The sequence below is a fragment of the Neopelma chrysocephalum genome, unplaced genomic scaffold (genome assembly GCF_003984885.1).
Source record: "Neopelma chrysocephalum unplaced genomic scaffold, ASM398488v2 Primary Assembly neopelma1_81, whole genome shotgun sequence".
Classification (NCBI taxonomy): Eukaryota; Metazoa; Chordata; class Aves; order Passeriformes; family Pipridae; genus Neopelma; species Neopelma chrysocephalum.
The window spans coordinates 1,135,427-1,158,774 of record NW_020897743.1 but is presented as its reverse complement, the minus strand read 5'-3'; the positions used below and the strand labels follow the sequence as shown (position 1 = coordinate 1,158,774).

At 39.3% G+C, this 23,348-nt stretch overlaps 1 protein-coding gene across 5 annotated transcripts in view; it reads right to left on the bottom strand.

The window, feature by feature from the left end:
- The window catches only part of DACH2 (dachshund family transcription factor 2), a 249,301-nt gene that overhangs the window by 25,395 nt on the left and 200,558 nt on the right, over nt 1–23,348 (bottom strand). For all 5 annotated transcript variants that reach the window (XM_027690399.1, XM_027690400.1, XM_027690403.1 and 2 more), the window contains exon 7: nt 22,681–22,761. In XM_027690399.1, coding sequence (XP_027546200.1) covers nt 22,681–22,761 — 81 coding nt within the window. The remainder of the gene's footprint in view (nt 1–22,680; nt 22,762–23,348) is intronic.

Genomic DNA, 23,348 nt, shown 5'->3' with positions numbered 1-23,348 from the left:
GAAAGCAGCAGCTATCTCACATTAATCTGCCATGTTCCTCCTCTGGATGAGCCCAAGCTCTGGGTGGCTGTGGGGAGGTGCTCTGAGCCCCTCAACCTCTGCACTGAACACCTCGTTCACAGTGACTCCCAACACACATGGGAGAGAAAACATCACTTGTAAAAAATGTGGGAACTATTTAACAGAATCAAAAAATAGTTATGATTGGAGAAGACCTCTAAGATCACCAAGTCCAAATGTCAACCCAGCACCACCACCATGCTCACCACTAAACCACGAGAGGCTCATTCCAGGGCCATCTGTTTCCCTCTAACTGGTTACCAGTACAGTGCAGGACTACAGCTCCCAGCACCTGGTCAGTATTTTTCCTCTCCTCTTTGCCCAAGACCTCAAGCACATGTGCCACCAACCCAGAACAGCAAAATTCATGAAGTCATGCTCTGCTACAGCATGCACATAGCAAAGCTGGCAGCAAAGCCCTGCTGCTTGGCTACTTTCATTATAAACGAACTTAGGCAATGCACAAAAGCTGAAGGTAATGCACAAAAGCTGGAGAACTGAGCAATGAAGATTTTTGTCCGTCACAGCCATGTGTAGGTGCAATCCCATTCCTTCACCGGTTGCAAACCAATCACCAGGAAAATTTTCAGAAACTTCAGGAACCTTTTGCCTCCAAATCACTAGAATTCATAGTAGACTTCAAGACAAACAAAAAATGCCAGTGGTGCCATCATTACTAAATAAAACCTACTAAACAGATTTTTTGATAAATCCCTTGGATTTATATGCTTCTTGACTAAACCAATGTACAAAGCAAAACAAATTACAAAGGAAACCAGTACTAGAAATCTCTGGTGCATTCACAGATTTCAAACCAGCCCTGGATCTCACTGGTGGCTGAAAAAATCCAACTTTTTCATAGACCTGCCACTTTGTATGGCTTCTCGATTTGGCAGCCTGGATGATGCCTGGAGAGGTGGTGAAGGGCCACAGAGAGCTCTGCAGCTGGATCCCAAGGAAAAGCAGAGGGGAGGAGAACAATACCTTCTAAAGCATCCTGCCACTGCAAACACAGCAGTTGAAAAATCAGCCCTGACCAAAACCTTGCCATATTCAGTTAAAAACAAAAAGTGAATAACTGAAAAGTAGCAGTCTGCACATTTTCTTCCAAAGGACAGGAATGAGGCTCCGCAATCCCTCAGCGCATCTGTCCTTCCAGGGGGACTCCCACCAGGCCAGCCAGGAGTAGGAACTTCCTGCTATTAAGTCATATTATAAACTCCATAAGCATAAAATCCTTTAGAAACGTTTAGGTTTTGATGACTGCTCCTGTGACGTACGGCTTTTAGCAAGCCAAGCATTTTCCTTTTCAAACTGCCTCACTCTCTCTGCCGGGCACATTATATTTTCACTTTGGCTTATTCTACCTCCTCGCTTTGAAACCCTGCATTACTTGAGAGAGTGGCTGACATCCCCATTCATGATAGTGCACAAAATGAAGCTTAATGAATCCCCAAAGCAATGTACTTCATGTGCTAAAATCAATGTACATTGCCTGCTACAGTATCTCCCTATGAAATGGAGGCATTTGCTCAGAAATTTCTATCTCAACAGGGTCTTTTCTCTTTTTGTAGCGTTTAGCTGCCTTTTGTCTGCTCTTGTCTCCCTCCAGTGTTGCTCAGATGGCAATCTTTTATTCCTTGTGCAAACTCATTTGGAAAATGCTGGATGGGCTACAGCTGTGTACTGCTATGTAAGGTCTAATCCATGTCAAGCAGTGCTTTATACGTGCTGAATAAACACAATGAAGGAATGTTTTAATTGATTATTAAAAAGGCAGGGTTCTAGGGTGAAAGTAGTATTTAAAATCAGATTTAATCAGCTAGTTTTGTACAATTCTGAAAGGTAGTGATGCTGTACATGCTGCCATTCGAGCCCTGAAGTTCTCACAGAGGTTCCTGCAACCCAGGGGGATGAAGCTATTTCTGGGAGGTTTCAACATGCAAGCCCGTGGCTGATGGAAAACAAGCAGTGGCTCAAAATATTAATGAACATGAACCTTTACCTGGGAAGGTGTTTTCCCACATAGCTTCCATGAAATTAAATGAAATACATGTTTTTCAAGAGTCTGTTCAGGTGCCGGGGAACCTTTGCAGCTCGGTTGTTCTCAAACAGTCAAATATGTTTCTGTTTCATCATCTACAGAGTCTGGATTTACATGCTCTAGTAGTAAATATTGACTTCATATCAACCTGTATTGCATCTGACAAAGGTATCTAACTTGGATGTGCCATCTAGAACCATAAAAAGTCTCTTTATATTATTTGCTTAAACTGACATCTATCAGATTGTGCAACTAAAATTTTTTCAAAGTCAGAAATAATAACAGTAATAATGAAAGGTAATTAATTGTTAAGCAAAACATTTGTGTATCAAAAAGAGGTGCCTCTGACCTTGCACAGGACACTGCACCTGGGGAACCACAGATTTCTGAAGGACTACTGGAAAGTTTGGGCAATGATTAATGTGAAATGAAATCTACAGTCTAAATTTCTCTTTATTCCAGTAAACATTCTCCATGGACTGTATTTCTCTGTGGCACCCCAGGAATTTGTGGGAAAAAATCCACTGTGAAGCAACTAGGGTTTGGGGTTTTTTTCTTTTTCCTTCCAATAAAAATACCAACATTGTCCTGATATTTAGGTTGTAAAAACTGGTAATGTCTATTAGGTGAAGAATCTTCATTAGCTTGAAGTACATGAATTATCAATCAAATGAGAAATAATCCTGAAGCAGCTGAAAATGGCAAACTGTTATAATTACAAATGATGTTTTGTGCATGACTGTGTCTCAAGAATTGTTACAGGATGCTGTGGAAAAAAAAAATCATTTGTATCCACAGTCCAGAATAATATGGTCCATTACAATGATGTACTTTGGAGCAGAAATGACATTTTTTATGTTTCGCATTGCTTCTGTTTTCTCCACTGAATCTATATTTTGTTTTATTTTTTAAAAAGGATGAATTCACTTTAGAGAAGTGACAGCTTATATGAATATTTTAGTTTTGCTTGCAAGTAACAGGAAAAAAACCCCATGGCATAAAACTCAAGCCCCAAGTTCCCCAGAACGCCTACTGAGAATAAATTCTATGTTTATTTGTATTTCATTTTCCTTGAACAACTGCCTTTCCCTTGGGTATTTATTAAAAGCATAAAAAGAATGAGCCAAATTCACTTCTCAATAACATCTATTCAGCATTGTTGAAGCTTGTAAAATTGCACTAGACTAGCCAAGGGGAAAATTTTACTCCCTATTTAGTAAATATATATAATTTTTTTTTCTGGTTGAGAAGATGTATTGTTTAATCTTTAAATTCTCTGCTCACTCCTGTTTATCAAAGGAGAAAAAGCAGCTGTTTGGTCATGGATTCGTGACCTCACACAGGGGTAGATATGATGTATAGGCTCAGCTGTGGGTTACTTGGGGCAGTCCTACACGGAGCATTTCCCAGTGCATGTGCTGGAGACTCCAGTAAAGTTTCCATCGACTCCCCTACACAAAGAACTCGTTGCATTTTCTTCTGTCCTATTTGCCTGAAGATTCCCATAAATAACCTTATTTGACCTACACTCTAAAATCCTCAGATGGAGGCGGTGTTAGTAGGGGAATGGTTTAAAGTGAATTTGGCCATTGGGAAGGTCTGTTCTCAATGGGAGGCTGGAGGAGCATTTTTATAGCGCAGCCGGTGCGTGACAGACACATCCACTGCTGCAGAAAGCAAATCAGCAAAATCCACAAAAATGGAATGAGAGAGAAGGTGCTGCTTGGGCTGTGACCACAACCGAGCTGCTTCACGATGCAGCAGCCAAGTTGCCTCCACGTGTCCCTCCCACCTCCTGCACCAAGTTCACATCAGGTGAGGCTGAGCTGCCCAGGGTCGCCCTCCACCTGCTGCTGCCGATGTCTTAAAACTGTCTTTATACCATAAAACCCAATTCCCGTTATATAAAATCACTTCTCCCACTGTGGCTGACCATCAGCAGGGGTTTTGTACAGTTTGGTCATATCTTTTTTAACCAGAGCTTGCAGAAGAAGTCATTTAACACCAGTAACTACGACTCCTGAACGGAGCACGTGGCCCAGGCAGGGGTTAGTGTTTCTTGTCCACTGCTGCCCAAGAAATTACAGTTTATAGCTTTGTTAGTAGAAAAACAATGTCTTTAAGATCTAAGCCAACGTTTTCAGAAATATCATGGATTGTCTTTATAGCCAGCATAACAACCCCCCCAAATATAACAGCAAGTAATGTGACCATTGCCCTTGGCAGCACCATTAAACTGGGCAGTGAACTACTTCAAATAGCAGCGAGTGTTAAACATTAGTTCTGCCTTAAGTAGGTTGATTTTAACAGTCAAATGTGCACTGCAGTCTATGTGAACATTAAAAGCACCTTTCAAACTTAATTTTACAGAAATGTTAACGACCAGAACAAACTACTGAAGGCAAAGAAGAAAAGTAATTATTTCAACAGATGAAAGGAAACAGTAAATTAACACTCTTGTTTTAAAAGGGGTCTCAGTAACTTATCTGCTTTAAGGAAATACCATTAACTGGAGGGTACTATGGATATTTCACTTAACATGTTTATGGTTTGGGGTTTCTTTTCTCTTCTGACCTTTAAAAATGAGGTCTGAGGCAAAAGGAGAGCTGTAAATCTTTAACTGAAATACAAGTTCCAGAAACGCTGTATCAAAATCATACCAATATGTTCCTAGAGATCTACATTACATGTCATGTACACACACATCCATGCAGTGAGAGAAAGTTAAAAGAAAAGACAGAACAGAACAAAGCCATCAACAGGACAACTTTTATGGCCACAGAGGCCTCTAAAGACTAAGGAAAGGAGAAAGACAGAACCAGAATGACTCAGAAGTATTCCTAATATACCAGAAGTGCCTACGTGCATAAAAAAACTAGAGACAGCTAAACAAATCCTATTATTACATTAAAAAATATCCAGGGAGAAATTTGTCATAGTTTAGAAAATGTTAAGCTATTTGTTATAAATACAAACCACACCAGGTTTTGTACATGAGCTGTTATTCAGTGCAACTTTGAAAACTGTTTAAAAACAGTCACTGGCTTGCAAGCAAGATTTTCTTACCATATGTGTTGCAATATGGAAGCAGATTGTGGACGTTTCCAAAGGAATTTCAGATATATATTTTAAAAATGTTTACAGCAAAATTTAGGTGATCGTTAGGGTTTTTTTTGTGGACATTATCCACACAATAAAAAAAATGTACTGATGTAAATGTGGGGTTTGAAAATAATTTATTCTGCATAATCAGCATGGTTACATATGCTTTTCACTCTGAAATCACTCATTTGCAGACCTCAAATGATGAAATGGTAATTATTCTCGTGACTTATACATGTCCACTTTAAAAACATGGTCAAATGCAGAGTTTCTTCAACAAAGCTGCATTGCTGATGAAAGTGGCTTTAATCTGGGCTTTTAATTAATAGTTTTTCCTAAAGGATACTTTATTAAAGATATTATATTGTATTGCCCATGTATCAATCTGAAAGTGTTTATGTAGATTTCTATAGATCCTAAATGCTATATACACACCCATTCACATAAGACATATGTGACCTAAGAGGTAAGGAAAGAACTGCACACAGAATTTAGCAATAGTGAAGTAAATTGAGAAGCAGAAGGTCGGGAAAAACTGATGATGTCGTCTCAGCAAACACTGGCTTTGACAGGAAAGCCAATTTAAGCAGTTCCCACGCCCTATAGCACAGCTCAGCAGCCCCTTCTGTGAACATCTTTTTGATGCCTATTTTTAAACTGCATCATATAAAGAGTCTCTTCACTAACACCTCTGGATGATGTAGGATTATTATTTTGGGGAGACATTTTCTTGCTGAAGGTATTTTGATGTGGAAACAGCCACAATCTGGTTCATTCTTACACATTATTTAAATCATGGCAGTCAATGTCATATCACCCTAAAAATAGGAGTGAGAGTTAAGTGGGTTTTTTTTTTCTTTTTTTGCTAAATGAGCAAAATATCTTACTTTGTCCAATTTAAAGAAGACATTGAGGAAAGTGTGGAAAAGTACCCACATGAAAGGAGAAGTCTACACCACAAATTAACTCTCCCTTTAGCACCCTGTGTTCATTTGAGGGTATTAAGGGGACAACTGAAGGAACAAGCAGCTGAAGACAATCCTTCAAGATAGTATTATAAGCTGGAAACCCTTTAAGCTTTGTTATCAGACTCACCCAGAAACTGCCAGATCCACTACCCAACCCAAGCTGCATCCTGCCATCTCTGCATCCATCACCCAGTTGTTGGATCAATCATTATTTGGTATTGAGATGTGATAAATACCACCACACGCTCAAGCCTTCAAACAGCCACTCCTTCAAATCCACAATGACAGCGCTGTTGCTATAAACATATCTGCATCAATCATTAGGGTAAGAATTATTTTTGAGCCAGCAGTCTAAAATCATGAGTTTTAGCTGCACACAGCAAGGTATACACTTATTTAAAAATAAACGTGAAATTCAGTCTTCCACAAAAGCAGCAGTGTCATGAGAAAACTCAGGCTGTAAGTTTTGTAAACGCTGCATTTTCAATATTAGAGTGTCAGTCTTCATTCACTCTCTGACAAGGCTGTCAATCAAACAGCAATCTAGTTTTGTAAGACTTTAACCAAAGATCAAAGCAATGATACTGCTGAGTTCACATTACCTACCCAGAGATAACTACTTGAACACTCTCCTAGCGCTGCATCGATATTAACTTTGCTCCGCTCCTTCCAAGCAAATAAAACAGGACGAAGTTTGACAGCCCTGCTGGCTCGTGCCCTCAGCCCCGATCCAAACTGAATCCCAGGCCCATCCCCTCTACCCCTTATAGCTCCTCCTGGATACTGAAGGTGAGGATTGAAGGACTTGCACTCGTTTAAACTTCAATTAAAAGAAAACAAAATGTGCTTTCTGTCTCCTTTGGGGAACACGTCGAATGTCTTTTCCTCAATAACAATAGTTGGGCAATAAAAAGATGAGTGAGCAAAATGTGGTATATCATCATTTTGCCTTTGACTTCAGCCCAATGGCAAATGAAAGGCATCCAAAATCAATTTCAAGAAGCTAATAAATTCAGTATGTGAAAGCAGTGAAAATATAACTTTTGCAGCCTCATCATCAAGCTGATTTGTAAGCAAAGCTGGGCCCAATTCCTGCACACTATGGCACCCATATTTTCAGTTTCATGCAGGTAATATACTATTTCTACACAGTTTATATTCTCAGGCTAAACACAGAGATATATACATATATATCTTCTTTCCACAAACATATGTCCTGGTAATATCGTAATAAAAATCTCAATGTGCTCTGCCCAGGAAATCGTGTCGATCTCTATCAGGTGCTTCCTCCAGTAACAGTGAAGGGAAGGTGAAGGCCAATGCTGCACCAAGGGCACTCCTTCCCACAGCTCCAGGACTTCCAGGAGAGGCCTCTTTATGGCAGCACAGGGAGGGGCTGTTGGGGTTTTTACCTGCTTGTTAGCTGAGCAGTTCACCAGACCATGCCCACCTACAGGCAAGCTTCCAAAGGGAAGAGAATTGACCATAATCACAATTTAACACACTCCTTGAACAATGCTGAGTACCTGCAATGTCTGGCTTTGGATCTTAGTAGGGAGTAGGACAGAGGACTTCCACTTACTCCAAGCAATTACTTCACATTTACAGGAGAGGAAAACCTGATCCACGGTTTCCATCACGACATCAGAAACTCTGATTCAGGGTCAAGTCCATCCAAGCAATTCAGTGGCAACTGGCCTTAAGAGCTCTCTGCCCTTTACTGGGGGCTTCCTACGAGACGTGACTTTGCAATGCCACTACAAATAAACTATTTAGAAAGGGAGGGATGGCACGGATGGACCTCTCCTGGCTTGTAAGACCAGGACCAGCTCCTAAAGAGTAGTGATGGTGCAACATCTCTGGTTACACCACAGACTTGCATGAAAAATCACCAAAAACTACAGAGCCAAGGCATGTGAACAACCACGTGTCCAGCAGGCCTGGGAACCGTGGGGCTGGATTGGAAAACTGATGGAATTTCTGAGAGCAGTAGTTTGTATTTCTGGCACAGCCCATCTGTGCCATGGTTGATCTCAACCAGCTGCACACAGCAATAGTACAGGAGGTACCCTACACTATTTAGAAGTCATTAACAGTGTTAAAATTTCCTTGGGATGTGGTACTTACTTAAAAAGAATAAATAAATTAGAAAGAAAAGCAAAACGTCAAAACCAAAGAGGTTCCTGACCTTGGAGAGTTCTACATTGATATACAGATTTGTTTCCCACAGAAAAAAAAAAAAGACATAAAGACAAAAAAGTGAAGGCAGACAAGCTGGTGCTGGATAGAGCTTGAATTGGCAGGGTAAAATGTGGCTAGAGACTGTAACTGAAGAATGATGGAATATATGGACTGAGGACATGTGTGAGGTTTAGAAAACAGCAGGTGGAGGAAACTGTGGAACAGAATTATATTTAAAGGGGAGAAGTTAGAACTAGGTGAGAACAGTAAAGGAATCACACTCCGAGTGTAAAGTATTGCTTTGTCACTTAGTTCATACTGTGAACATGTCCAGGTTTTTCCTTCCAAGACAGCAGCAATGGGAAATGCTGTTCTTTCTTACTCTATTTCTTCACCAGGGCATCACTCTCCTCAGATGGTGGCAGCTTTTGGGAGTCTGGACTGTTGTTACAGGACCTACGTCAACTATTTCCTCACACTGAGGAAAATACCATGCTGATTTTTTGTGTTAGAAGTATCAGATCATTTCCTCCATCTTTACTCCAGGATTTTACTGACCAGATGAAAATTAGTAACTATAAAACCCAACTCAAATCTGAGTAACACTGTAAAACCCTCTTTCTTCTTTATTTGCTGTATCTCCTTTACCTGTTCACCTCTCATGTTTACAAGCAAGAAGAAATAATGATTTTCTAGCCTCAAACACCATTTCTCCAGCTGAAGGATCTGTGCCATGCCTGCTCTCCACACTTCCAGCTTTCTAAACCACATCCATCAAAAATCTGAAAGTCTGAGGGATTATGCTGCTGATATTTCTGTAATACTGAACAAGCACAAGAGTATCTTTCAAATCTCCTTTGCAGATAAAGCAGGTTATGAAGTGCGTGTGCATATCTGCAAGTCACCTTTAAAACAACTGTTGTGTGCGTGTGGAATGAGTCACCTGGATGTTCCAACACTGCTTTCATGTCATCTGTGCCACTGACTGCACTGCCCTACCCCACCCAGCACAAACCCACGGGTCTGTGACCATACCAGGCTGGTCTGGATGGCAGCAGAATGCTAATGCAGGCAGGAGGCACATGAGCACATATGTTTTTATGTGAAACAGAAGTCGAGCTGTGAACACAAAGCATCACCCTGCAGTGAGGAGCTCTGGGAAGAGCAAGTCCTGTCCCCCTCAGCTGAGCCCCTCACCACATCTCTGCAACCTCGAGGCAAGGACACGGGGGGGTCCTGCATGTGCTGGGGTGACCCCTGCTCTGGGGGGACTCCTACACACCACGTGTCTCTCTCCACTGCCCAGAGGAACACACAGCTAAGATTTGATGGACTGTGAACCACAGCAACATTGCAAAGGCCCCTCTTAGGTGTTCAAGTGGTTAAAGAGCTCTACATTACAAGTACCTGTTCATAAAACATCTTTAAACTGTTTCTGTTGCTGAGCAGCCTGATCTGAACCAACTGCACACAGCAAATCACAGAGCATCCATTACACTCAACGTACTCACAAGTCATTAACAGTGTTAAAATTTTCTTGGGGTGTGGTACTTACTTAAAGAAAAAAAAAACACCAAAACCAAACAGGTTTTTATACAGCACCACATTTCAAATAGGTGGTGCTGTCCCTTCCCAGACCACTTGTCAGGCTTTGCTCAGCACATAGTGATTTTACGTAGTTTTAAGCATGAATTACCTACACTCAGCCCTTCTTGCCCCAAAGGATTTTAAATTAATTTTCAAAATCAAAGTTTAAAGAAGCTGAACTTTTCTGTTTCCTTTTATCTTTGATAATTCCTCCCAAAAATAGTTTCTCCTAAATTCTGACAGTTTCTCCTGTAAAGACAGCACTTTTATAAAAGCATTAAAAAAACAGAATCTACTTAAATATAAAAATGCCTAACTGTATCTATAACTAAGTCTTCATTTAGTTAAAAAGTTTTGATATTATCTCTTATTGTTTATTCTTCAAAGGAGAATAGTAATTAGAAAAGTTCTGCAAATTTGCACTAATGAAGCAGAAAAATCTGCTATGAAGTAATGAATTTTATTAATCACCATGTAAGCAAATAATTAAAAAATATTAAAAATATAAGTATACCTAGCCCATTTTTATGAATTTTATTGTAGTTTATGTAAAATTACTTACAGGTTATTTCACAGAATGGTTTGGGTAGGAAGGGACCATAAAGCCCATCTCGTTCCACACCCTGCCACAGGCAGGGACACCTTCCACTAGACCAGGTTGCTCATTTTTAAGTCTTTCTAACTTGAGCTGGGAATTGTAATATTTCCTAAACACTGAAAAAGAGAGGACACTTAAATATGCAGCAAAATTACACAGTTGAATCTGAGCAGAAACAGAGAGTGCTGGGATTCGACAGGACATGGAGATCAGGGGTCTCTTAACCAAACTGGTGAGGTTTTACTGCAGCTGCAAACCCACATCAACACCTTCCCTGGGTTTTCACTGTTATCAATTGGCACTTGAAAGGAAGCCCCAAGTCCTTGTTTTGTTTACACCTTTCTTCCCTACCCCACAAGGAGCATCTTTTCTTGCTGTCCTCCTGACATGTCTCTAAATCCAGGGGAAAAAAGGATGCCATTAAACTGCCTCACGACAGCACATGTTAGCACCATTATATGAAATAATTGCTCCTTGGGAGATTCTAGACAGTCAATTAACCCCCAATTCACGACTCAAGTGGCAGAGCCGACACTCGATGAATAAAGGGTAGGGGTTCAATTCTCAATTAGGATGAAATTTTTTCCTTAATAGTTTAATCTTGTGGTCAATTAAATTCCCCAAGCGTTGTATTAATTATTATATGAATTCCAGGCAACTTCTCATTTAAAGGTTAGTTTATGGTGCACCACAACTGGACCAGAGTCCAGGGCTTAAATTTTTCAAAAAGCCTATTCTACCTTCAGGGCAAAAATACTCTTTTCTGGAAAACAGGAAAAGAAATGTCTTTCCATTGTGCTTTCCTAATCTGGGATACTTTAAATGTCTCCTGGATTTTATACCGGAGCTTGCATTATGTCACAGATCATTAGAACCCTGTTTACTGCTGCACCACATATTCATATCACCAGTTGTATTAAAAAGGATTTCTAAACAGACTTTTAAGCATTAACCTCCTCTCCAATTGCTGAGCTTTATTCCTATATTGTTGGGCATAACAGCTTGGAATAGTAGCTTACTTTTCCATCTGTTAGACATATAGAGACTATCAGTTTGTGAAGTACTTTCTTGGTACTCTTTTTGTTAGAATAAAGTCCTGGATTTCCTCGGGGAAGCAAGGGACATATGCTGATGCTCTATGGTTTCTGAGTTGCTGCAGAGATGAATTTTTCTTGGCCAGCTTTCTGTTGAATAGGTGCTGGAATCATATAAAACAGCAACTTGTGAAAAAAAAAACAACAGTAAAATGGTGAGTTCCCCGGCCAAATCAGTGATCTTTTTTCAACTAATTATTTTTCTTGCTCAAAACGAAGACAGTTTGTCTTTGAAAAGACTGTCTATCATTAAAAAAGAAGAGTATTGAAAGTTTTTGAAACTACTATAACAGATGTCATAGCAGTTGAAAGTACAATTAGAAAGCACAACGCCGCAGAAATAAAACTTCAAACAAAAGCGGAAAGAGTTCTTTGTGCACATCAATAATTTAGAATGATTTAAGAACTGTTTTATAGATGCAAGTGGAGCTCTTTCTGTCTATATATAAATCGAATGTGGTCTTTACAGGCAAACAAAAAGGGAATACAGTCCTTTTAAATTATTTTTAGGATAATTGTTTCCACAACAAACATCATTATTTATCAGTTTTGAAAAGAAGCCAACTGCCAACATTTGAAACGCACAAACCTTGGCACACAACACAGAAAATGGTAATCTCCCCCCCTTATCAAAAACCAGTTTTGCATTTATTTTACACATTTGTCAAGTTCTTATCTAAAAGCCCATGCAGTGTTACCTATTTCTATCAGAAATCATTATATTTTATTTCTAATCACCTTCCCGTAGCTCATTTTGCAACTCAGGAAGGGAAACCTTTATTGCTACCAGATGCTGTTCCCTTCCTGCTCACTCACATATTTCTATAAATTGATTCAACAGCCTGGAAAACAAGGTTTAATAGGTATTATTATGCCTTCTGGATTTCTTCTGTTATAATCTCTCTTTTTAGATAAACAGTCTCATTTTAGTGATGAAAACATTCTAAATGTACACTGCAGCTACTTCACGTAGTAACTCCTCCAGGACAGCTGCAGCATGTGCACGACTGGCTGCACTACTGAGGGCCCTGTGCCAGCAGGACCTTCTCTGTAGCTTTATTTCCATGTGTAAACTTTAAGGAAAAAAGAAAAATTGGAAGTTTTGTGTATAGAGAGCTGAGATTTTCCTTTTTAGATAAGAAGGAAGATTTGGGAATAAAAGGCAGTCGGTGAAGCTCTAAGTCTGACTAAGAGGAAATGGAAGAGACATTCTTTCAGCATCATGGAAGAAGAGAAATCAGTCCCTCAACTGCTTCTATTTCCATGTTTGAACATCAGAGCACACTGGAGTCCACCAGCATTCAAACGGGGAGGCCCCAACCCAGCCACTCTGCTGCTTCAAACAGCAACACCAACTACAAATTGCAAACTCTGAGACTTCAGTTCTACCATTGAAACTGATTAACCCCCATATCTTTGTAGGTTGGCCCTCATAGCTGAAAAAACCCACAAAAATCCTGCCAATTTAGCTACCACTGTTCCAGAATGATAATCATACTTTGCAGATACTTGGGACCATTTAGCTTCAGCATTTTATGTGACTGACGATATATGGGCTGCTAGTTCTATAAAATTAAAACTCCAGCCTGATTTTTACTGTATTTAATACAGGCCATATAGGCAGTGATGTTTACAAAATACTAATCCTAAACTATGGTGCTGAAAAGTTATCTTGTATATTAGAGAGAATTCTTATTACGAATCAGACTATAATCCAGAAGTGCCTGACTTATTTTTTGCTGAGATTTCCAAACGTGTGTATGGAGAGAAGTTAATAATGAATGTTCTTGGAGCAATAAAACTGCCTCTCAGGAATTCATTTAATAGTTTTTGAATATTGGTTATTTGGTTTGCTGTTTTGTTTTTTTTTTTTAATTCAAAAGCTTCATACAAAGAGAGAAATTATGTCACGATAGAATCGTTATTATCATTATTATTAATCCTGGTGACTTTACAAAAATATTAAGCTTTCTTTATATCAGTTAAAAGAAAATTCACTAAATATAAATATACTGTTTTTATAGAGCAATTTCAAGCTCTCCTTTCTACCTAAATCCCTTCTGCCTGTAATGCTGGAGGCGATACGACAAAAATGTCAAAAGTCAAACAGCAGCTCTGGCGACTCCTCCTTTAATATGTGAATTTCTCCACACTTTTGCCTGGAGGGCACCTTCATTACAATCACTTTCTAGATTTTAAAACCAACAAAAAACAAGGCAACAATAACAAATACAGGCCAGTCTCCTAATTGACAGCATCTAAAAAGTCTCCAGAGGTGGCAGATGTATAAATAACACGTTATTTTCTGAACAGTCCCTATTTCATGACCTCTGTGAGTAGGCACGTGCGCACACACATATTCCATTTTCTGCTCCAGCTCAGCCATCTACCAGAGATGCTCCATCATCCAACATATTCTACATCAAAAAGGCATCTCCCACCACACCAGGAGAGGCTCTCCACTGAACTGTCATGAAAATTTTTACAGCTCTGTATCCCCTCCCTGACAACACGCACCCGAATAAGCCACGAGATATGTCAGCAAATTCACACAAGCCAAGTCAAGCTATCAAAATATCACACAGCAGTCCCAGTGACGGGTAAAAGAGAGAGATTCAAAACTATACCATGTTTTATAGATTATAACATCTCAGAATACACCTGGAAGCAGGATTTTATTTATTAAACTACTTGTTATAGCCTGTCATATTCTGTCAACTAGAAGAAAAATCTGCTTGGGAAACTACTGTCATACAGACTACAAAATAGAAGAAAAAAAATAAATCAGTTGGTATTTTGAGATCAACATGAAATGGCCAAGCATGACCAGAGAAGTGTGCTGGGGAATTTTGTATTGGGATAATCATTGTCTCTTTAGCTTTGTACTCTCATCCAATTTCAGAATTCACAGGTGTCTCTCCTTCCATCTTTTTTATCAATCCTAGAGTACCTGACACAAGAAGGATATTCACAGCTGGGAATCTTCAGCAAATGTAAGCATTCTCCTCCCAGTCTGGTGCAAGGATGACCAGGCAGCCTCTCCTGTGGGCTCTTCCCAGCGCTGACCAGTTGGCTCACACAGGTACTGATAAAATACTTCCATTAGTGTAAAAAGGATTACGTCCTCCTTGTTATTCTCATTCTGCTATTTCACAGAATCATGGGATGGTTTGGGTTAGAAAGGACCTTAAAATCCATCCTGTTCCACCCTCTGCCATGGGCAGGGACACCTTCCACTATCCCAGGTTGCTCCAAGCCCCATCCAACCTGTCCTTGGACACTTCCAGGGATGGGGCAGCCACAGCTTCTCTGGGCAACCTGTGCCAGGGCCTCACCAACCTCACAGGCAAGAATTTCTTCCTAATATCCAATCTAACCCTGCCCTCTGTCAGTTTAAAGCCATTCCCCTTATCCTGTCACTAATAACATGAATAGAAAAAATACTTGAACACAGTCTAGAAAAACTTGAACAGAGTCTAGAAAAAAAAATCATGGAAAGAATTGAAAATGGGCCATTTTTCTTCAAAATAAAGTGCTTCTTTTAAAATAGTTGAAGTGATACTGATTAATTACAATTGTGGGCTCCCACTCTTTCAGGTACAGCGACGAATTTCCAAAGTACAGCTGGTAATGTGAAAAAGCTCCTGACAGAACTGTCCATCCCCAGGAACGACTGTGGCTGTAGTAAACAAACACCATGCACCATACAAATACAAAGTGCTGTAGGGGTGTCCTCTGCCCCAACAATCAAACATGAAACCTGATTTCCCTGTTCTGCAGCCCCAGTGGGTTCTGAGATCAGCATATGGGTCATCTCAGCTCTGCTAACAAGAAATCAGGTGACTTTATTGATGGAATTCATCACAATGTCTGAAATATAATGAAGAGCACACTTATTCTGGTTTCATGACTACACATCTATTTCCAGGGGGTAATAATTTTCTATTTCCAGTTTCAGGTTAGTTCACTACCTTCTATGTCCACTAAGGGTTTTTTATTTTTTATTATCAGCACTATTTGTTCTAAGGCAGCACATACATAAACACTTTAGAGATGCATATTAATATATGGTTTTGTCTTAACCTTCCAGTCCCTAGAAGCCTCTGGGCAGCAAATCCTCTTCAACAGGGAAGAGAGAACCTTTAATTGCCACCTTTAGGTGACTATTACACCAAAGGAAGACACAGTCCACAGAGCGACCTTAGATATTCAAGATCAAACTAGAAAAAAGTCCTGAACATAAAAAAAAAAGCTACACAAAATACCATCCACCAGTGCTGGATTTGCTCTTCAACAGCAGGAGCACACACTACTGTCACAACCATGAGCATTGTGTTTCACCGATCTGGAACATCCAGCTGTGGGCAAGAGGACAAACTCTAAAGCCTAGTTAACTCTAAAGCCTAGCTCACTGTTAGTAAACCTTAGAAAAGACAACTGTGTTTTATGAAGTGCAGCTTCTATGAATTTCTTGAAGGTCTTCCTCAGTCAGAAATACCGCCAAACTTTCCAAATAACCAATTTATTATAAGTTTTGATGCTAATTTAAAGATTTATCTGTTCACTTGCTTTGGCTTAAACCAAATGCATGAGATAGGCCAAAAATGTTGTTTCCTATAACAAACACCTGCCTGGAAAGCAGAAATGGCTGGCTCTTAAGCAGTGTCCTAGTGAAGAAGTGTCTGATGGCAGTTTTTGGTGTCCTTGCTAGAAATGACATGGTTTTCCAGTAACACTCACTGCCTGTACAAAAAACCACTTCAAGTGGTGACAGTCTGTTTATTGGATGGGTTCAAACACAGAAAACCCTCTTCCTTCCCTACGTGTAGGCATGGTTTGGACACACAAACACATGAGCAAAGTTTTCCAGGAGCAGGTTTGGTGCTTCTCAGAGCACAGGCAGGGGAGGCTGAACCCCTGTCAGAGCATTTCCCCAAGATCTCCAGGATTTCTGTAACATGAGAAAAACATTCAGCAACCTCTCAGGATGCATATTTTTCAGATCTTACTGCTCATAATGAGGACTGAAGGCAAACTTATTAAATAACTCACAGACATTAAGAATGCCACCAACTGCAGGTCTCAGGTTAATGACTTTGCAACAGAGGCATCAACAAGCAGTTGAATTCAAAGGGTCAGCTTTAATACCAGTACTAACTCCTAGGGAAAGGTTCCTGGGCCTAATCCAAAACTTTTCTTAGGTCACTGGGTGCCAATCAGCAATTTTTCTCCTCGTCTTATGCTTTTCAAATCTGATATAGTTCAGTAAGATGGACTTAAATAAAAAAAAAAATCACAGCATTATAGGAAAAGTGAGAATGGTAACTCAGAAGCGACAACCTGACTTTGGAGAGTGGCTACCTTAATCCTCTCTTATTTGCCCATTTTATTGCACACAATTACATGAATAACCTTACTAAAAAATTTCATCCAAAGCCTTTTCAGTAAAGAAAATTTCATTTTTCACCATGTTTATACGGACTCATAATATGTAGTGTTTAGAAAGCAATACATGACTGAAATCTACTACATAAAACATATTAATAAATTATATATCAATGTAAGAAACTGCCTTGGTCCATCTGCCAAGATAACTATGAAGCATCTTCAGAAAAGATGCATTCATAAAATAATTCTGCAAATAAAGATCTAATATAACCCTAATGTAAAAGGTGTGACCTTGGAGCACTTCACTAACATCTCTTGCCTAATTGTCCTTATATTTATAAACCTTTCAGCAATGGTTATGCACACAATCATATTTATATGAGTCCAGACACTTTAAAAATTAAAGCTTTACCTTTAGTGTCTATTTACATTTTGTGACTCCAAATGTTAATAGAGTTTGCCTTGCTTTCATGGGTTGGGGGTGGGGTTTTACTGACAAAAGATCAAATTACTCTTAGGCCACCATTTTAACAGTTGTCAATTCACTTGTAGGTTAAATTTAACAACCAAAAAAGTTGTGGAAAATGCCTTTACCCCAAACAGAGCACTTGGCTTCTTATACTTCTGTATTATCAGTGGACAGAAAATGTAAAAATATCTCTGAATGATTCTCATTTCCACTGTGTATGTCACTTAAGGTTTTAGGAAAACAAAACCCTTGCAACCTTTAAACTTGCGTATTATTGCATCCACTGCTGACGAAACAACCCCGGGGTCTCCAACATACACACTCAGAAACCAGAATGAACCAGAACTTCACTTCTAGTTTGGGGAGTTTTTCATATACCTCAAGAGGAAACTCATGAACACATTTGTCAAAAAAGTTGCCTTTTTCTCATTATATCTTTAACATGCAAGTATTGATACGTCAAGGGAACAGCATGGGGAGCATTTGAAGTGTTGGCACCTATCGCACACTTTGCATAGAGGCTGCTTGGTACAGCTCTGAGCTCCTTGTTCTCTTCCTTACTCCTTCCCCTCTCCATCTGGATGCTTTCAGATTAATTGTTGGGAAAGTCCTCTCTCTGGAGCACAGCCCCCTCCGCAGGGCCTGTTGCTGTTTCAGGTGTTCTGCACCTGCTCGTTCCCCTCCCCTCACATCCTGAGTAACCCGGTCCTTTGGCAATGCTTAATTTAAACAGCATAAAACCTCTTTTCCGCTAATGAAATACAATAAATAAATACTGTTATTCTTTCATTACCGTAGTCCGTGGCCAGCTGAAAATATTTCACTCAGCTGACAGCAATGATGCAAAACTCCCCTCTCCTTCAAGCAATAAAGGGAAAGGTGTTCTGTAATAAACAGGGAAGGGAGAGCTGCCAGATGCAGAGGTTGGGAACTACTATCTACTGAAACATGGGACACAGCCCTGGAGCCTGGATTTGTTGTCTGGAGATGCCGATAACTGGACTAAAGGAGGGGACATCATCGCTGAGAAATGCAGAGCAAGTCACTTTCTCTGCAAATATAATCTTTATTTCTACTGAAACACTGCTTGAGCAGTGGGTAAGTCTAACAATATGGGTCATTAATGACATTTTCCTATGAAATTTTCCTCTGCTTTGCTTAGGGTGGAGCACAGCACCCAAACACCCATGTGACCACATTGTCCATGTCTGGATAACCAGCAGTATTAGTTGGGGGAGCAGCTTCCAAAGGATCAGACTTTGGCTAAACTGTTCCCATTGGAGACACCATGAACATCCCCATTGATTTCACTGTGGCAAGAGCTGGGCCAGTGCCTTTTACTGCTCCAGCCTGTGTTAGGAGCCTGAAATATTTCTTGTCATGCAGTCAAACAGAATAATTGTACCAGCATCTAAATCCAGCTGGAAGGCATGGCCAAATTCTTTTCTGGCTCATTTCACCTTCCTAATGCCAGAATTTATATGGAGGTTTCCGTAAAGCCTACACAGGGCTGTGTCAAACACAATCCTTTCCCATACAATGCGGATTTTTTCTGGGATATATACTGAAGCAGATGAATTTAAAACACAGTTTCTGTGAGTAATTGTGCAGGTAAAACGTGGGGCTGTGTTCTGGGGGGGGGATTTTGTAACTGTTTCCTAGTGATTCCAAAATAAAGTGCAGATTACTCTTCATACGGTTTTCACTCACACTCCAACAGGCAAAATGCTGGTGTGACATAATGGTTAAAGACGTTTCACAAAAATATAGTGTGGTATGTAATAAAAATAATCTTTATATAAAAAGCCCAAACGAAACAACTGCAAACTTACAAAGATGTTGACTTGGTCCTCTAATGTTAACCCTGACCATACTTCCTAAAAAGATGGTGAAAGGATGCAGAGTAATTGAGATCCAATGGCATTTCTCCTTCAAAAAGCTTAAAGGTATGGGCTGTAACTGGGCTCTAACCCCTCTACACTGAGACAGCCACCAATTCTAGGAATTCTGCCCCACCAACATGTGCAAATAGATCAACACAATTGGAACAGCCTCACATGAACTGTTTTTTAAAGAAGAACTGTTGTTAAGGCATATTCTCTTCAGCCCTAATTACCTTGAAATTATTTGATGAGAACAAAGTGGTACATTTTTGTCTGGTGCTGAGATCACTCAAAATGGGACACGGAAAACAAAAACTGTGTATCCTGAGGGATATCACAGTATTTGTCTATAATCACTAAAATCTTTATCATTTTTTATGCTAAGATTTCACATGGGTAGTGCTGCTGATAAATTGTAGTTACCTAATTTTCAATTGTTGCTATCTTAATTGTTACAGAGAGCTTAGCTTTCTAAAGTTATGTCAAGGTGTATAATACAAAAACATGTTCAATATATGCCTTCAATAATTTCTTTGTTGTTTGAAAACTTCCAACTTACAGCAAAGCTGGCATTTTATGGCCTGCAGAGCTATAAATCATTTTTAAAATCATGATGATATTACTCAAAACAGATGTGAAAACATATGTTTGCCACGGTTGTATAAACCGCTTACTTGTCATACTTAATAAATGTTGATACTTTTATTTTAACTACATTCCTTCTTAATAACTTTGAAAATCTTTTCCATGGTAAATATATTTTCCCTTAGTAAAAGTAATGGCAGGTTTGGAAAAACAAAGCTTGCTCTGTATACAAATTACAGGTATATTTTTTGCAGAGCAAAGCAGCACAGATCACACTCTTCAGTGACTGTCCACATCTGACTCTACAATTCAACATAACTGAGGAGCACCAGAGCCCAAAATAATAATGCACGAGAGAATAATAATAGTACTGGGAACAAGGAATCTATACAGGAGTGAGACAAATCCTTGAGGAATAACCTCAGCGGTGTGGGGTGACAGAAGGGCCCAGCACACACCGGCTGGGGACTTTCAGACCTGAGTTCTGACTGTCCTACTTGTGCATTTCCTTCAGTTACTGGGTGCCCATATCCTGTAAAACAGAGATTCCTACAGCAATACAGGTCTGTCACACTGCCAAATGCAAAATCAGCTTGGAATTGCTGGACAAACACTGTTGGTGCCTTTAAAATTTCAGCATTTTTCCCACTAGAACACCATGAAAAGGCTCAGGTTCTGGAGCTGGGGGATTACTTGAAAACCCCATCTTTACTTGACAAAAATAAATAATTTCTCGTTCTTGACCCATGCAGACCAAGCAGAAAAGCAGAAACTTTATTCTATCCTTAAACATACTCTAACACATCTTGTGCTTTTGAAGCCCTTTTTTCTGATGCAGGTGAGTCTCAGAACACTAAATTAATCACGAAAATATGCCCTAAGTGCATGCAGAACTAACACATGTATAAAGACGTATTTCCCAGTACCTAATTAATTAAAGAAAGGTAACACTATGCAAAAATGTAGACCAGGAAATGAATAAACCTATACAACTTCAATCTTAAGGTGATTTATGGTACACAAATTGTCAGCATCAGATCTTTGTGATTTTATCCATGTTACAAGAATACTCAGTGATCTCAGGAGCCTGGGAATTGGGATCACAGGTGGTGGGGGTTCAATTATTTTCACGCTTTTGAGGATTTCTGAATTATCTTTTCAGATTCTTAAACTGTGCCTTCCTCCATCCATCCTGAGTGGCAGAACTGCTACTACCAATAACTACACGATTTGCATCTTTGAACCCCACAGGATATTGAATTGTTTCGCTGAAAAATGACTGAACATGTGGCAAGAAACCAGGCACAGTTCAACAAAATTAAAATCAACTACACTTTCAGATTTAGATTAAATACTCACTGTGTAATTACCACAGAAATGTAATTTTTAAGTCTTAGGAGTGAAGGTATGGCTGTTAACTGTAACCTCTGGTGCTGGTCCATAAATGTCAACAGGAGTCAAGAGGGAAGGATTTAAGCATGATGATTCAGAAAGCAAATTAACTCAGAATGGCACAAAAGGGCTCTTTTGGGGTTCATAAGGAAAGTGATTAAATACCCAGAGAAACCAGTGAATAGAAAACAGCTTCTTCTGCCTTCAAGGAGAGTTGAGTGTGAAAATACAAAATATAAGGAGGAAGTTTCAGGGTCTTCCTACCCAAGACTGGATCAGACACAGATCTCTAAGGAACAGAGCTGCTGTCTGCTGTACAAAAATCATGAAGCTCCTCAAGTAATTTTATATAACTCTGGAACCACAGGGCATGTAAAGCCTCCAAATTCTCTTCTGAATAGCTCATAAAGTTGTCTGTACCTGCCTTTTTATTCTTCTCTGAAAACACATGAAAATTACCTCAACTATAATATAAATCATTTTGTTTTCATTTACGATAAAATGATAAACATGAACATTTGCAGTAGACTTACAAGTACATTTAGCTTATTTTGCCTCCTCTTTCTTTTCTTTCTTTTCCTTTACATCTTTTTCACTCTAAAACCTCCATATCTCCCTCACTGTATCTCACTGTAGTATTGATCCAGAATTCACTTACCTTCAGTTCTCCTTTATCTCTTTAACTATATCCCATCTCCTTTTTTTTTGCAGGCACACATTTTGCCTGGTGCTTTCTGTACCTAATGCCAGAATGAACCTCTCATTATTGATAGGATTGATTTATTATATTTACAAGGAAACAAAACAGCTGCTGCTTCTGCTCACACCTGAGTATCCACTTTCTTCAGTCCCCAACAACAACTGCAGGGAGAACCAGGGAGAACCAGCAGAGGAGACACATCCCTGCCTACAGACAGGCCTAACATCACTTTTTCCCTTGCTACCTCCCACTTGAGAGGTAATATAATATCATTAGACACAAAAAATGGCTTATTTCCCTCACCCACAGCATTAGAGCACTCTGCACACACACCCTCTGGAAGCAAACAAACAATACCATGTGACTAATCAAATATTTGCTAGGAACTTCTTAAATAATTGAGCCAAAAGACCAGCAAAACATTACCCTCATACTACATAAACAGAGAAGTTCTGATTGCTCACACTTTCATGTAAATCCACTGGATACATTATTCATTGCAATTAGGAACTTAGTTCTCTTAAATTAATAATATGATGTCATTGCATATGCAGAATACTAGAAAAAGGAATAAAACACATAATAAGGGCAATTAAATGCCCAAGAAGGAAAACAGTCTGTAATTTTACCTTTCTCCTTTTGTACTTTTTTTAGGCTGGTCCCAGTTTCTTGGTCAATGAGTTCTCCTTCCCTGCTGTTGGTCAGCATAGCTACAAGAATCAGAGGGCACAGTTACATAACACTGTCAGTAAAAAATTGTTAGGAGAAAGGAAAATATTAAATTGTATTTCCTCTTAGTCAGTGTTTTGGTATTTTAACACTTGGAGCCAAGTAAAATATGCAGCAAAAGCAAATCTGCTCAAGTTGATTAAACAAAGATACCAAGACAGAACCCAACTTACTACTGAGGGGAATGTAATTTCTTATTAAATGTTCAAATTAACTAATTAAAAAAGTACTTTCACAGAAACCACTTGGGCAAAATACATTTAAGGATTTAAGTATTAATAATTATTTATAAAGCAACAAGATTAATAAAATCCACCAATTGACAGATTGTACCCCAAATTGACAGGTAACAGCAAAAACCCAATACACTGTCATGCTCAAGGAAATTCTTTATTTAACATCTGCAGGATCAGTGAGAGGTGTGAGGTTTATAATATCAAGATTCCTATTTTCTTTGTTCTTATTTGATAAAAACACTTCCTTCTCTGCAATCAGCAAATGACAGACTTTAGAGTTGTTCCAGTGAGGACACCTGTTACAAATTTCATCACCATATTTTAGGGAAAGC